This window comes from Schistocerca cancellata, chromosome 8 (assembly GCF_023864275.1).
Source record: "Schistocerca cancellata isolate TAMUIC-IGC-003103 chromosome 8, iqSchCanc2.1, whole genome shotgun sequence".
Lineage (NCBI taxonomy): Eukaryota > Metazoa > Arthropoda > Insecta > Orthoptera > Acrididae > Schistocerca > Schistocerca cancellata.
The window spans coordinates 284002188-284019987 of record NC_064633.1 but is presented as its reverse complement, the minus strand read 5'-3'; the positions used below and the strand labels follow the sequence as shown (position 1 = coordinate 284019987).

The window sequence follows — 17800 nt, the reverse complement described above, 5'->3', positions numbered from 1 at the left end:
AATGTCTCAGTGGGAGGCACGCCCGCAAATCATGGCAACAAGACAGCCAGTGAATGACTGAAAATACTCTACTGACAATGATCGTGAATGGGTGAAGTTGCATACACACATCTCTGACAATGACAGGACAGAAGACTTGGCAGACTAGTGATGAGTGACATCAGAGAGACAGTAATATAACTTCTTGTGTATTCAGCCTTTTTTTAATTTTTCAAATATATTATATATTATTCAGTATATATTATTCAATTCAATATATTATTCAATACCAATGGTGGAAGTTGGAATTCATAATACAAACTCCTCATGTCCTCAGAGTGTTCTGACATTTCTCTTCCACTTTCACAGTCTATTAAACTGCGCCTAGAAAACTAAACTTCACACTATGCTGCTTAATCAGTTCCCAGGCATCATCTGCCTGCTCCTACAGCAAACATGGGCTGTATTCATTGACCTCTCATGCAAAATAATAATCCATGAGAGATATAGAGAGGGTTGAGCTGTAATTGTTCACCAGGCTCTTCTGGTGACCCTTAGCCTGTGATGTCCTCATAGATGCTCACACTAAAAGTAGGTGTCGTGAGCAAGGAATTCAGCTGATATGATTGTATTCATCTCCAGCAGGAAGTGGGATTCAAACAATGCAAAATCATGATGGGATAGCAAAAATATTAAGAAAAGGCTAGTTACTAAACACCATCTAGTGGAAATGCTGAGTCGCAGACAGGCACAAAAAAAAAGACTGCCAAACAGTTTTTGTTACGCCTATCTGCGGCTCACCATCTCCACTGCATGGTGAGTACCAACTATCCTTTTCACAATATTGTTGGAAGTGGAGTTCAAAATACGTCAACAGGAGTAATGCTGATTCCACTGGCGAACAACAAATTTATGTTTCTGCCAGTACCTCATCTCCTACCTTCCAAACTTCACAGAAGCTCTTCTGCAAACCTTACAAGACTAGCACTTCTGGAGGATATTGCAGAAACATGGCTTAGCCACAGCCTAGGGGGTGTTTCCAGAATAACATTTTCACTCTGCAGCAGAGTGTGCACTGAGATGAGAACTGCCTGGTGGATTAAAACTGTGTGTCGGACCAAGACTCGAACTCAGGACATTTGCCTTTTGCTGGCAAGTGTTCTACCTTCCGAGCTACCCAAGCATGACTCACGACTCATCCTCACAGCTTTACTTCTGCCAGAACCTCATCTCCTACCTTCCAAACTCAGATGATAGACCACTTGCCAGCGAAAGGCAAATGTCCCGAGTTTGAGTCTCAGTCCGGCACACAGTTTTAATCTGCCAGGAAGTTTCATATCGGCGTACGCACAGCTGCAGAGTAGAAGCTTCATTCTGGAAACATTCCCCCGGCTGTGGCTAAGCCATGTCTACACAATATCCTTTCTTCCAGAAGTGCTAGTCTTGCAAGATTCACATGAGAACTTTTGTGAAGTTTGGAAGGTAGGGGGCGAGATTCTGGTGGAAGTAAAGCTGTGAGGACAGGTTGTTGAGCTTTTAATCTTCCAGGAAGTTTCATACCAGTGCACACACTGCTGCAGAGTGGAAATTTCATTCTGGAAACATCCCCCTTGCTGTGGCTAAGCCATGTCTCCGCAAAATACTTTCTTCCTGAAGTTCTAGTCTTGCAATGTTTGCAGGAGAGCTTCTGTGAAATTTGGAAGGTTGGAGACAGGGTTCTGGCAGAAGTAAAGCTGTGAGGATGAGTTGTTATGCTTGGGTATCTCAGATAGTAGAGCACTTGCCCACGAAAGGCAAAGGTCCTGAGTTTCAGTCTCAGTCCTGCACACACTTTTAATCTGCCAGGAAGTTTCATATCAACACACACTCTCTGGAAACAAATTTATGGCTGTCTTGCAGAGGCAGGAGCCATACATGAGACATCAATTCAAATATGTAATGGTTGGAGGAAGACAGACCCAATGGTATACAAATTCGATGTACAATGCTAATTACCTATTAATGTAAATGCGGAACTACACCGTCACACAACGTTCACATTAAACTGTAGGTTTTCCTATCTCAGTTCAAAAGGTTAATGGAGGGCAAAGGCTCATTACATTCAACAGGAGCATGCCTAATAATGCACTGTGGTGTTCAAATTAGCCTTTGGGTGGAGGCCAGTTCTACCTCACATAGAAAGGTTTCCCACTCATGAGAAATTGAAGGCAAAAGGCATGATAAAACAATGAAAACAAAGGTGTCAATTGCTGCAGCTCATCTATAAAAGTTGTGCTGCTCCTTATAACACACACAAAATAATCCACCACAGGCACACAAAATAAAAGTTAGTAGAGTATGCATGCATCTCTTTACATATGGGCTCACAGACTGTCACTGCAGAAATCCCCCTCCCTCAGTCTCTCTTCTAACAGCTACCTCTATCGTCAGCCACCCAGTAGTAGATAGTTTCTTTGTAAGCAAGATGGGGCACCTAACTTTTTCACCTAAAGTAACTTCCTACTTATTAAAAATATTTGCAATCTTGTGCCATCTGGATGAACAGTATCTAGTGTCAAATGAAACAAACACCAAAGCATTTTCACAACTTCATTAATTACCGAGACATTATAGTAATTTTGTTGTTTTTAGCATTTCTTTGTTAGTGGCACCATTATATTGTCTGGACCAGAATAGCAGAAACATTAGGAGACAAAATCAGTGATATGTATTTTGTAGGTCTGACAGGTACATTCACTACAGGGATTTTTGTGCTGTTGTTATGACCATCTGAATAGTGTGTGGCCCAGAAGCATTCACAACTCTTCGTGAAATTAAGCAATGACTAGGCAAGCAATATGCGATGTTTACATCACTCTCAACAGAGTGGAAATATTGCTGAAATTCAATCTTAAAAAGTTTTGAAACTATTTGTACTGAAATTTTCACAGCTGTTGTAACTAAATAAAAATGAAATATAATAGTTGTAAAGTGCATCTAAAAATTATACCTAGCAGTGTGCAACTGCTCTCTTGTTCCTTTCTTTCATATTTTCATAACACATGCTCAAACTTTTCCAGTCATGATTTGTCCCTATGTTTTGTGAATAAAAGTCAACAGAAACTTCTGTCCATACCTTCTCTTTGTTGGCACAGTAACTTCACCAGTTTGTTTGCCTTCTATGTATCTTTATACTGACGCAAAACAATTTCCAGGAATAAATATCTTTCTGGCTGTGCAGATGTTTTTACAACACAACATCTTTGATAACAAATACTGTGTACCTATCATGTAAGATGAATCTCTGCTGTTGAAGTGCAATAATAGTGTTGACAGCAGATTTTAGTAGTGTTGCCAAGCATATTCCATGTGAATTCAGATAAAACTGAATCTTGCTCAATCGATATAAGTTTAGTGTGACACAAACAGAATGGATTCCTGAAATGAGTTCAGTATCTGAATTAAGGTCAAAACAAATCTCAAGTCAGTAACATTTATACTCTTGGCCCTAAGGCTGGTAAAGGTCAATGGAAGTGGGCAACAGGCAAAAGAGTGCAAAACTGTTGCTGTTTGCTGTACTTTTACAGGTGATAAGGAGAAAAACATTTTAAAAAATAATGTTTAGTACCTGTTGGTCCAAATCTAAAATAGAACATATGCATCAAATAAATTTCCTGCCCACACAGACTGAAGGATTCGGGAGCTCTGACACATGAAAATCAAATGCCTCCTTTCCTTCTCAGTGAATGTCTCAGAAACTAACAAGGAGAGGCCACCAGCAGTGGGGCCTCACAAAGTCAGCATACGGGCACTGCTGACCATGATGTTGAGTGCCCCCCAGATGCAGCAACAACAACTAGTGGTGAGATCGACTTTTTGAAATCATCTTTATGGTTATGTAGGTTAAGATCCAAAGTATCACACCCTGCAGCTATTTACTGTAGTGGGCCCTTGTTTGTGAGTTAATGACGAAAAAAAATTTTGGAATTTTCCATGATGCTCAATAACATTAAAAAGCTATATTATATACATGGGTTGCATGGTGTAGTGTATATGTTAGTAGCTTCACACACAGGAGGTTGTGGGATTGAATCTCATTAGGTGCTACATTTTTATTTTTAAATCTTTACTGAAATGACTTTAATCATTACTTTCATTCAATTAATTGGTTTGAATGAAAATTTTTATTTCCATTTCTTTTTCACATTATTTTAATCACAGAACGAACTTTTTCATTTGTTTCATTTCTTCTTTACATCATTCTTTTTCCAACAGGAATTTTTGTGAATATGAATTTAATTATATTTATACATTATAATATTCAATTATTTGAAAATTCTGATGGATCAGTTAAAAAGCAAAAGACAGAATCATCTACTTATATTGACCTTGCAAAGATGTGAAAAATTGTTACCAGATGTGCAATTTTTTTGCACAGTAACCATCCTACAACATTTAAAACATAACCTAAATACCTACTGCACTACAGACAAAATAACACAGATGAACAAGTTGATATTATGTTTAAAACTATGTAACAAAGGAACGGAAATAAAAAATTACATTTAAATCACTTAACTGAATAAAAATGATGATCAATCATTTCGATAAATATTTAAAAATAAAAAATAAAATTTATTGCACCTGATGAGATTCAAAGCTCCTACATGAGAAACTATTATCCTATCCATTACATCATGTACACCAAATATATATGCAACTTTTTTTACACTGTTGTCTGTCACAATGGTGTATGGCTGCAGTGTGTGACACCTGGGATCTTGACCTACATAACCGTACAGATGGTTTCAAAAGGCTGATCACACCATTGGGGACCTCTCCTTGTAAGCCTCATCATAGGGGCATCCTTCAATCTTATAAGAAATGAAAGTAGTGGACTACCAGTTGTTATCATAAAAGTATAACAAAAAGTATAGCAAAATAAATGGAGGATTAGTATATGTACGAAAACAGAAACAATTACAAACTCACTTTCTGTATATCCACTGGCTCACCATTCTCACTAAATATTTCAATGCCATTGAGCCCTAGGTAATGGCGATCACCCCATGTGCTTTTTATGTTTATTGCTAAGTGAGTGCCTCCTGGCAATTCTGGTATAATAAAATCTGACGACAGTGTTGGTTTATCCTTGTTTTTGGCATCTTGTGCAATTTCTTTGTCCAAAACTGGTATTTCAGAAGACACAGGCACTTCTAATAAAAAATAAAACACTGTCAACATACACAACATAGAATGGTAAATATTTGTATTACTACACTACACTGTTACTTTTCAGGCTTGTGAGCATACATAAACTTTTGAAAGATAACTACTATTTTGACAAGTAAATGACTAGATATTTATTTATTTATTTGTCCAAGAATCATTTTAGTACACTGTTTGTACATGTGATACAGAACAATGGCAAACGTTGTTAATTTACAATACAGTAATCATTTTGACTACCTTGTTGACATAATCAAATGCATAATAATGTACGTTGGTGTACTGCATTGCTTCTACATGTGATAATGGCAGTTATTAAGTGAGATGACGTGATAAGCACAACGTAAACTATATTATGCATTGACATTAAGTAAAATTTGGTAAATGAGGTTTATTTATTACAATTTTCCATAAATTCAGACAAATAACAGAAGCAGTGGTCAAGCAAGAACTGTTTTAACTTTCTTGTAAATGCATTTAATGTTGCATGCATTTCAGGTAAGAAGGCAAATGGTTATGTAAGAAAGCTCCAGTATGATACAATCCTCTTTTGCATAATAATAATAATAGCTTTATTCAACATCGAATGGTACACTGAACATGTACAAAGAAACAGTAATGATTAAAGTTATTTGTACAATACACAAGACACATTCTTCTGAATACGTCATTAATTTACAACAAAATTACAATAAGGTGTTTACTTATTTCTGTTCACATAATTTCACAAAGCATTTGTTGTTCTTCATATAAGTATGGTACTCTTCTAATGTGTAGAAAGGGTGTTTTACTAAAAATTTCTTAAGCTGATGTTTCAGTTTAATTGTAGGAAGAGCCGTGTCTGCTCTAGGCAGTGCATTAGCTAATTTTATACCTGCATACTGAGGCCCCTTTTCGTAAAGTGCTGTTCTGTGGCTGCCAATGTAAAATCTTTCTTTATTTCTAGTACTGTACTGGTGGAAATCTGAATAAGTGTTTGGGTGTAGTCTTTGCACAAGCAATATGGCTTTTAGAATGTATGTGTTTATAACAGTTAACACCTCTATTTTTGGAAACAAGTTGCGACAAGATTCCCTACATTTTGCTCCACAGATTATTCTCACACCCCTTTTTTGAAGAATGAGTAGCTTATCTAGATTAGCTTTGGTTGTTGTCCCCCAAATTTCAATACTGTAGTTCAAGTGAGAGGAGAAAAGAGCATGGTATGCAGTCTTTAGGACTACGGTGTCTCTACAGAACTTGCTAATAGTACTGATTGCAAATATATTTTTTGACAACTTAGTTGCTAGAGAGTCAATATGTGTGTCCCATTTCAGGTTGCTTTGGATTGTTACGCCAAGGAATTTTACACTAGACTCTTTCTTTACCAATTCGTTGCCCATGTATAATTTAATTTCATTATTCAAACTACTTTTGTTAAACTCCATCAAACATGTTTTACTGGTGCTTACATTTAAGTGGCTTTCATTAAAAAACTGAACAATTTCTTTTGTCACATCATTACACTCGGCCTCTAGTTCATTACATGATTCCTTTTTACATACAATGGACGTGTCATCGGCATACAGAACAATTTTGGAATTTATAGTACAGTATATCATTTACATAGATCAAGAACAGAAGGGCGCCCAATAACGAGCCCTGGGGCACCCCATATTTTATGCAAGTGATCTCTGATTTGTAGACACCACTTTCCGTTTTAAGTAGAACAAACTGCTTTCTATTGCTCATATAACACTTTATTAGGTCATAAGCAGCGCCTCTAATGCCCATGTTCCATAGCTTGTCTAATAGGATGTCAACGTTCACACAATCAAAGGCTTTTTCCAGGTCTAGGTATACACCTGCCACATGTTCCTTGCTTTCGATACCCCCTAACACCTCTTCAATTAGTTGAGCAGCTGCAGTGCTAGTTGATTTACCTTTTACGAATCCATTTTGATTTTCGAACATCAGGTTGTGTTTGTTAAGAAAGTTTATAATCCTGTTGTATATATCTTTCTCAACTATTTTGGAAAAGACAGGAAGGATTGAGACTGGTCTGTAGTTTTCTATTTTGTTGTTGTCACCTTTCTTAAAAATGGGTGTTACCTGTGCTATTTTTAGTCTGTCTGGAAAGGTGCCTGATTCTATTATATTGTTGACTGCTGCAGACAGAGGTACAGAGACATTTTGGCTACAGGCTTTTAAAACATTAGTATTTAGGCCATCATGCCCAGCTGAATTAGAGGGTTTTAGAGAGCTAATGATGCCCATTATTTCTGCACAGTTTGTGGGGGCTAGATATATACTATGGTCACATGTATTACCTTTAAAACTGTAGTGCATGTTTTTTATGTTTGTCATTTATGGCTTCCCCTACGGAAGAAAAATATTCATTAAAAATATTTGCAATTTCCAGTTGGTCTTTTATGAGCATGCCATTGTGGTTAATAGTAAAGTCCATACAGGATTTGTCACTGCCGGTTCTAAAACTGTTTATGACTCCCCAGATGCCAGTAGTTACGTTATGTGAGTTTTGAAGCTTATTTGCAACATAGTTGCTCCTGGTCTGTGTAAGTAAGTCCTTATACTGTGCTTGATATATTTTGAAGGCTTCCTTTAGCTCAGGAATCTCTCTATTATTCAGCATTGCACTGTGGAGTAGTTTTAATTTTTCCCTCGCTTCAGTGACATTACTATTTACCCAAATATTTTTGTTTATATTTTTTGTTTGTTTCATTTTTGTGATTACAACTGGGCATGTGGTATCAAAGCAGTAATAGAAGTCAGTAGCAAAGTTATCATATGAAAAGCTATTATTTTCAAACCATTTTATTTGTGCTGGCATCCAGTTTAGTCTATTTATGTTGTCATTATACATTATTCTTTTAGTTACAAACTGTTACTTTGTGGTGACAGTGGGGGCCTCATGGCGTTCCAATTTAAGCTGTACTGCATTCACTGTGCTTATGTGTAGGTTGATCTTCTGCCAAGTTTCATGTGTGTATATATCACAGTTGTGTCTGAAGAGATTTTCCTTTATTACAAGGCTCCCTTTTGTGGAAATTAATGTTTTGTATATATACAAGCAAGGCAGTGGCAATATTTTGAGAGTTTTAGATAGGGGTCTCCAGGGATCCTTGCATTTAGCGTCTTTTTATCACCCTGATAATTTTTTTCTGTATTTCAAATGTTTTTGGATAATTTATAGAATCCCTCCAACAAGTTATTCTGTACATAAGTAGTGACTGTATACTACAATATTAGATTGTCAGCCCTGATGAGCAGCTTGTATTCTGAGTGAGGATCATAACAGCATATGCTAGTGAATTCAGTCTCTTATTTAAATTGTTTCGGTGCACCTCCCACTTCAGATCTGCCTGAACATGAATGCCTAGAAATTTTGTGTGACTGACCTTCAACACATTTTTTCCTTTGATAGTGAAAACAGGGTTTGCAGGATGGAGGTTTTGTGGGGTGTGGAAGTTAGCTGCCACAGTTTTTTCAGAATTTATGATGAGCCTACTGGTCCTGAACCAGTGCATTAAGGTATGCATAACTGATATTGTAGCCTCCTGCAGATTTTCGTCTTTCTGTGATGTAATTAGAATATTAGTGTCATCTGCAAAGAGTACAGTGGTTCCATCACGTATGTTACTAGCCAAGTCATTTATATACAGCAGAAATAGGACAGGTCTCAGAACTGACCCTTGTGGGACTCCATACTTGATTTTCTACTCACCACTGTAAAAACTACAATTTTTTGTGTTTCACTGTCTTTGTGTTTTATTTCCGTAATCTGCTGACAATTACTGAGGTACGACTGAAGCAACCTTTCAGACTGGCCTCTAATTCATTAATTACTTAATTACGCAAGAGAAAGTCATGAGCAATAACATCAAATGCTTTACTTAGATCGTGAAATATCCCAGATACATGTTGCTTATCATCCACTGCTTTTAATACTTCATTTAGGAGGAAAAATCTGCTGTCTGAGTTGACTTTCCAGCTCTAAACCCATGTTGGGAGTCAGTTATCAGTCTCTCTTTATTCACGAAAACAGTTAATCTTCTAAGGAACATTTGTTTTCCATAATTTTGCTAAATCCTGACAATACTGAAACTGGCCTATAATTATCAATATCACTTTTTGCTCCCTTCTTATGCAAAGGTGTTATTTTTGCAGTTTTTAGATTATTTGTAAACACACTACTCTTTAAAGATGAATGTTCTATGTCTGTTAGCAGTTCCACAATAAATGTTAGGCTCAATTTGATAATAGCATCTGGTATCTCATCAACACCCACTGAATATTTATTAGGTAATTCTTTTAGGATTCTTGACTGTTCGTCAGGTGTTGCTGGATACACGAATAATGTTTTTGGATGTATTTTTTTATCTGAGTGACTGGCTGGCAGTTTGTCAAGGTGTATATTTATTAACTGCTGTGCTATATTAGAGAAATAATTGTTGAAAACACTAGCCACATGTTTGGGGGTCATTTAGTTTATTTTTTATTCGTAACCAGCTCTATATTACTGTTTTTAACTGGCCTGGTGCTCATTTCTTTCCTTATAATTTGCCAGGTCACTTTAGTTTTATTCTTAGAACTACACAACAGTTGACATTTTCTAGTTTTTTTTACTTTTGAAATAACTCGTGTTAGTATTCTTTTGTATCTTTTGAAATATGTAATAAAGTCACAGTTAGTATTTTGCTTGGAGTACTCATACAATCTCCTTTTATATTGACATGATATCCTTATCCCTTTTGTAATCCACTTGTTTGTTTTTGAGTAGAGTTAAACATAGTTATTTTCTTGGGAAGAGCCATTTGAATAAAATGTTTGAATGTAGCCATGAACTTATCACATTTCTCTTTGGTACCATTACAGTCGCATACATCTTTCCAACTTTCACCCTTTAGGAGAGAACAAAAATATTCCACGTTTATGTACTGAAATTCCTTACAGTGTGTCATATTCTACTGGGAATTGAGTGTCCTGAAATATTCATTGCACGAATTTAAGCATTGTGATCACTAAAACCTGAGTTTACAACTTGTATGTTATAGACATACTTGCACATATTTGTCAAGATCTGATCAACAATAAATGCAGAGGTTGGTGTTTCTCGAGTTGCTTCAGTTACCATTGCACTGATCAAAATCCAATAAGTCACCACATATAATTATATTTTTCTTGGGAGAGTGAATTTCTTCCAAGAGTTCCCCATGCCATTGTAAACACTTTTTTGTCTCAATCTGGTGACCTGCATACACAAATAATAACTGTATTTTGCCTTGGTAGTTCAGTTATAGAGAGTTCTACACCTTTTTCACATGACTGTTTATGGTGTTATAATAGTTACATCCTTGAATTCAATATTTTCTCTAATGTATACACAGGTGCCTCCATGACCAAATATTTTCCTATAAAACATGCTTGCAAGTTTGAAGTAAGGAACATATTTGCTCTAACATATCTTGTTTGAGCCAGTGTTCTGTAAAGCATAGTACAGAAATATCATTTAGGTCATTTAACATTTCTTCTATTTGATTTAGTTTATTTGAGAGTGACTGTACATCTTGATGGAGTAATTTATAATTAGGTACAGGGAGTAAATCATTTCTTGCTTGACCACCTACCTCACTATATGAGCTAGTGCACTTAATGGGAAAAAATCCTCATGTTTTCCAGGGATGGTATTCGTGGTGTTTGACATATGACTTGATGAAAACTGTAACTCCCATGCTATCAGATATTATGTTTGGCCTCATGAAGACAGTTTTCACCATAAAAAACAACAGTGTGCAATTTCACAAAAAAGAATTATCACAGAGTACAGTATTTTAACAATTTTATAGGTTCATTATTGCAAGGGTTATAGAGGACGAAAAGAATTTATAGTACTAAAAGTTTGATGGTGTGATAAAAGTATGTCACTGTTCTTGAAGAAAAAGACATCACATGTCTAACAGAAATGGCAGTGCATGAAATCAAACTGATGGATTCAATCTACAAGTAAAACTACTCATTAGCAACCCTAACTATTAACACATGTTGAATAGGTGTGAGAGTTTTCATGTCACCAGCTATGGAAGAAAAAAATATCTACTGTGCTCAAAGAACATTGAAATTCTATGTGATATGAGCACTACTTTTTGGAAAATTACCAGAAGTGTGCTGGACAAGAATATAGCTTTTGTCTGTAAAACTCCATTGTCGTTGCTTTTGGGTAAAAAGCCATCTCAGTGGCTTCAGTCATTCATCATTAGAATTGCTATCCATAAGACTCCAAGCTCCATATTGAAATATAGTGCTCACTGCATATTGAAATATGGTGCTCACTAAAACATTTTTATATGATTTTGAGAACTATTATGGTTTGCAGTTGGCCTGATAGACAGGAAACACTTGACTATCACTAATAATCTCGATTACTGTGAACTGTACCTGACCATCCTCGCCTCATAGAATTGAAAAATTGAATAATATTCTTCTCTCCTTATACTGCTAGTTATAAATTATGATAAGACACATTTTGCAAATAGCAGACGCGCACGCACACACACACACACACACACACACACACACACACACACATACTCATGCAAACGTCACTTGCTGACAAAGGCTTTAATGGCCGAAGATATAATTGTGTGAATCTTTTTGTTGTGCCTATCGCAACTCAGCATCTCCGCTATATGGTAAGTAGCAACTTTCCTTCTCTGTTATATACATATATATTTTCACTTCGGAAGTTGGCATCTCAGCTGCTAGGGGTTTATTTACAAATTGTTATTTTTTATTTGTAGTTCACTGTTGATATTTGAGATTACATATTGTCATTTGGAAATAGTGAGTTTAGCTGTGGGCACTAGAAAATGGAGTGACAAGTGGAGAAATGGGAATATTTCCGACATATTCTTGTGTTTTAGTTCAATTGTGGGTGTAACAGCAGGAGAGGCAGCCAGAAACATTTGTGCTGTGCATGGGGATAATGCCATTTGACAGAGCCTGGCAAGAAAACTGTTTTCTCATTTTAAGGAGGATCATTCTGACATTAGTGGCTTTCCATGTTCAGGAAGACTTTCAAGGATTGATGAAAATCGTTTAAATGCATTAATCCACAGTTATCTACATCAGTGTACTTGAGAACTGGCAAATGTGATGAACTATGTTCAAATCTATTCTTGGGTATTCTTTCTTGCCCCATTCTCATAACTGTCCTAACTATTTCATCCATTATGGTATCTTTCCTCTGTGTGACTTTCAAAAGTACCATGCATGGGTACCATATGCTCTAAGACAGAATCACAAAAATCATTGGATAGCCATATGTACATCTCTGCTTGCATATCATCGGTTGGCTCATGAACAACACCGACCATTCCTATTCTGTATCATTACTGGGGAAGAGAAATAGTGTGTTTGTGCTAACATAATGAAAAGAAAATAATGGTTGGCCAACACAAAGCAGCAACTCCCAGTACAAAGACCGCATCCATCCACAAAAAATAATGTTACATATCTAGTGGAACAGTGACAGTGTGGTGTGCTATGAATTGTTTCCCTATGGTGTAATCGTCACTGCTGAGACATCTTGCAGATGGAGTCCTATAACAATGACCACGAAGACCGCGTCAAATGTAATTAGTTCCCAGTTGGATGATGCCTGATAGCTTGATACATGTCTCTTTCCTAAGAACACCCTTTGTTTCCTGCCAGAGATATAAGATTTGAACCATTTTGCAGCATTTCCTGTTACACTATAATACTCTAATTTACTTAAAAGGATATTGTGATTTACACAGTCAAATGCCTTTGACAGATCACAAAATATACCAGTTGCCTGCAATTTTTTGTCTAATGAATTAAGCACATTTTCACTGTAAGTGTACATAGCCTTCTCAATATCAGAACCTTTTAGAAAACCAAACTGTGACTTTGACAGTATGTTATTTGAGATAAGATGGTTATCAAGCCGACTGTACATTACTTTTTCGAAAATTATTGAGAATGCTGGCAACAGTGAAACTGGACGGAAATTTGATGCTATTTCTTTATCTCCCTTCTTAAACAGTGGTTTCAGCCACTCAGGAAATATTCCACTGATAAACGACTGGTTACACAGATAGCTTAATATGTTACTTAGCTCAGAATCACATTCTTTAATTAACTTTGTTGATATATTTCATCATACCCACTAGATGTTTTTGATTTTAAAGATTTTATGATGGACATTATTTCTGTTGGGGTAGTGAGGGTCAAATTCATATCATGGAAGTTACTTGATATGTCTGGTCTAAGGTAATCCATAGCAGCATCTACAGAACCTGACAACCCCATCTTTTCAGTAACAGTTATAAAATGTTTGTTAAAAAGTTCTGCAACACTATACAATCTGTCACCAATGTATCATTTACTCTTAATGCTATTTGTTCCTCTTCATGTCTGGTTCTACCGGTCTCCTCCTTCACTATATCCCATATTGTCTTTATTTTGTTATCTGATATGACTATCTTTTCCTTGTAATATATTTGCTTTGACATCCGTATTACAGTCTTTAATATTTTGCAGTATTTCTTATAATGTGCTATAGCATCAACATTGGAAATGTTTCGGATTGACAGATACACCTTTCTTTTTGTTTTACAAGATACCCCTATTCCTCGAGTAATCCATGGCTTCTTTGTAGACTTTGCTCTAACCTTGGTAAGTTTTGGGGGAAAGCAGTGTTCGAATAAGGTAAGCACTTTATTAGCAAAAATGTTATATTTTTCATTCATGCCATGAGCACTGTAAACATCAGTCCAGTGAATGTCTCTGAGGAGTGTCCTAAAATAATCAATTTTTGGCTTACTGATTACCCTCTTGAGCTCAGATTTAACAGATTTTATATCCTGATCAGTATTAACATTTAACAGAAGGAACTGCATGTCATGGTCTGAGAGGTCATTGACTATTGGTTTTGTAATATAATTTTGTTCATTGGACTTTTCTATAAAGATATTATCAATGGCTGTTTGTGAGCAAGTGGCTATCCTAGGGGGAACTTTACAGTGGGAATTAAGTTGAATGATAGTGTTATTAACTCAAATAAGTTCTTATTGGGAGAGTCTTTAAGGAAATCTACATTGAAATCACCAGCAACCACTATTTCTTTGTTTTTGGTTGTTAAATGGGTCAGTACAGCTTCAAGGTGGTTTACAAACAGATTAAAGTTACCTGCAGGTGCTCGATATACACTTAATATTATGAAGGATTTTTTGTGAAATTCTAATTCTGTTGCACATGCTTCCATATGCTGTTCTAGGCAAAATTTATGAATGTCTATGTTCTTAAATTTATGACAGTTCCTGATGAATGTGGCAACTCCTCCTTTCTCCATTTCTGATCTACAAAAGTGAGATGCTAACCTAAACCCTATAACACTTAAAAGTTCTATACCAGTGGTCACATGATGTTCAGAGAGGCAGATTATGTCAGCTGGGTTTGAAGACTCTAATTCATCTATGCAGATAGTTGATTCATTAATTTTATTTCTCAGTCCTCGAATATTTTGATGCAATAAAGATAGCTGACATTTCACATTGACTGAGTTAAAATTGGGTGGAGTTAAAATATCTGCCGACATTTGAAAATTCTTAACCAATGGCTGATTATGCTGATGTAATAAGCTGGAATTATGTTTTTTGATTTCTTTCTCAAACTAAAGGTTTGTCTCAGTTCTAACCTCTCTTAAAATTTGCTTTCTTTCTGTCCTCCCTACTCTAAAAAAGGGTCTTTTCTGAACCCTATAACCACTGGTATTTTACCACTCATGACAGTGCCTCCCCCCTTTAACTTTCCTGCTATTTCCCCAGCCAATTTACCCTTCCCCTTCCTGTTGAGGTGAAGGCCATGCCTAGTATAATCCCACCTACTGACAGAATCAACATGAACCACACCAATGTGTGACCCCGCACCCAACATGAGCAGCCGTTCCAGCTCCAAATTAACTCTCTTGACAGAAGAGTTCAAATGAGGTCGGTCATGGCGCCCAAGTTTATTAAACTTATGGAACAATGCTATGAACTTATGCACCAACCCAGTATATACAGACGAACAGAATGCACAGAGAAAGACTGCTATTTACATGGATCCAAGGGATAAAATGGAGTGTGACTAAAACAAACTTGAATAACGAAGACACACAAAATATGCTATTATGGAGGGTGAGAAGTGGGATGAGCAATCCTATGGGTCCTGCCGCGTCCCATATCTCCCCCTCCATAATAACATATTTTGTGTGTCTTCGTTATTCAAGTTTCTATTGGTCCTATGGCTCCTGCAGCATCCCACATCTGAGCCTCCATAATAACATAGTTTGTGCATCTTCGTTGGTCAAGTTTCTATTCGCACTCTTCTTTCTATCCCTTGAATCCATGTAAGTAGCAGTCTTCCTCTGTGCCTTCTGTTTGTCAGTCCATATTCAAATCTATTCTTGGGTATTCTTTCTTGCCCCATTCTCACTAAGTGTCCAAACTATATCATACATTATAGTATCTTTCCCCTGTGAAATTTCCTCTACATCCTTATTTGTTCCATTTTCCAAGTGGAAGATCCTTGATGCTCATCTTAGAACATCCATTTCTACAGCTTCAATTTTCTAGCAGTTCTTCTCTGTAACTGTCCAACACTCCATGCAATCCATAGATGATAACTATCTTAATAATCTCTATAATATATATTAAGTTTTATTTTCAATCCAATTTTTGTGGTCCATACAAGGGAGTTCACTTTTGACATTGCTCTTCTTCCTAGCTCAATCTGTTTCTCAAGTCATGTTCATGTTCCATCTTTATTAATTATACTCATTAGGTATTTATATCTTTCACAATTATTGATGTTTACATTGTCTGATATTCCATGAGCTAATGATCCTGTCCTATCGTTAAGTATTCTGTCTTCTTGAATTCAATTTCAGCCCCTATTTGCTATAGCCTTCTGTCAATTTTCTCACCATATAGGAGATACCTTCTTCTTCAGTTGTAACCACCACCAGATCATCTGTGAATAAATGGGTATACACAGTGGTCTTCTAAACTGAATTCCAAATGTACTGCATGGAGGTTAGTAAGAGGTGTCGGGAGTTATGTACATTGCCAATATTTGCTTACCATTAAATCTCCACAAATGCCCACTGATTTATCAGCTCTGCTAACAAGCCCTATTTCCACGTCATTGTCATATCCTCAGGGCAATGCAAGGTGTACAATGGGAGTATGTTATGCAGCAGACCTAAGAGGGCAAAATGCAAGTTTCTGGCAGCTTAAAACTGAAACATATTGGCTATGGGAAATGTGGTCCTCCAGTTTCGGGGTTAAGGTGCTGAGCTAGTAACCTATCACTTGAAAAACAATGTATTGCTACTAACACTCTCAGCACTAAACCTCTCAAAAACAGGACAGGATTTTGAATGAAATAAAAGAAAGAAAAGGTTAATGAACCCTGCAACATGGAATATGCAGGGTCTGAACCTAAAAAGGAAAGAGATTCTAGATGAATTGGAAAGAGACATTGGTGCTAGCGAGAGACAAAAATGAAGGGCACCGGGGATGAAAGAGCTGGTCAATATATACATTTTTGTAGCAAAGTTAGCAAAAGTCAAAGAGCGAAGAGAGGAGTATCAATCACAGTACATCAGAAATTGAATGGTAGCATAAACAAACGCCAAGAAGTAAACGAGTGGATTAAGTCCGAAGAAGAATAGACAAGAGGTAGTAATAGTTAGTGTGTATGTACAGACTGATGACACTGATAATATAATTAAAGGTACTTTTTATAAGATTTGAGGGACATTGTAAGTGACGTTAATCCACAGAAGGGGGTACACCTTATGCCCGGACAGGAAGGACTAAAAATGTCAAGGTCATCAGAAAATATGGTGAAGAAATGGAGAATACATTTGGCAAAAGACATTGCTTTCTTTAGAGCACACTCAATAAGAGTAGAACAGGTATTTTTCTCATAAAGAAGTACATAGATATACCTGGGTGCAACATGCTAAGACTTGTAAGATCCATAATAGATTATATGATACAACCAAATATTCAGAATTACAAACACATGATGTTACAGTAAAGCCCGTATGTGTATCAGACCATTTTATAGTGAAAGCAAAATTCTGGTAAACTATATGAAAATCCTTACCCATAGTCATAATGAAGAGAATAGTAAAATAGCGGAAGCACCTAGATGTAATTTGGAAAGTTCACAACACGATTCTGTGTTACACAAGATGAGATTAAATAAAATTAGGAACATCAATAAAACCATGGCAGCAATAATGTAACAGAAGAAACAACTGTACCATAAGTGATTAATTACACAGGACAGCAATGATAGTAAGTGCTTTGCAGGATGCAACAGAGAAGGTGAAAAACAACTGCAAGAACAAGACAAACGATGTGAGACAAAAAGGGTCAGTAAAACGATAGATACATGGAAGGGTACAAAATTGAGATATGCCTGGAAAACAATAAAACATCTTACAACATACAGAGTAGAAAAATCTAATGTCACAATAATTAGTATACAGTAGTGGGAAGAGCAATACAAAAAGCTATTGAGTGAGAACAGCAATGAG

At 36.4% G+C, this 17800-nt stretch overlaps 1 protein-coding gene across 1 annotated transcript in view; it reads right to left on the bottom strand.

The window, feature by feature from the left end:
• The window catches only part of LOC126094461 (katanin-interacting protein-like), a 338835-nt gene that overhangs the window by 251165 nt on the left and 69870 nt on the right, over window positions 1-17800 (bottom strand). Inside the window, exon 4 of the mRNA XM_049908844.1 lies at window positions 4951-5174. Within this exon, the coding sequence (XP_049764801.1) occupies window positions 4951-5174 (224 nt within the window). The remainder of the gene's footprint in view (window positions 1-4950; window positions 5175-17800) is intronic.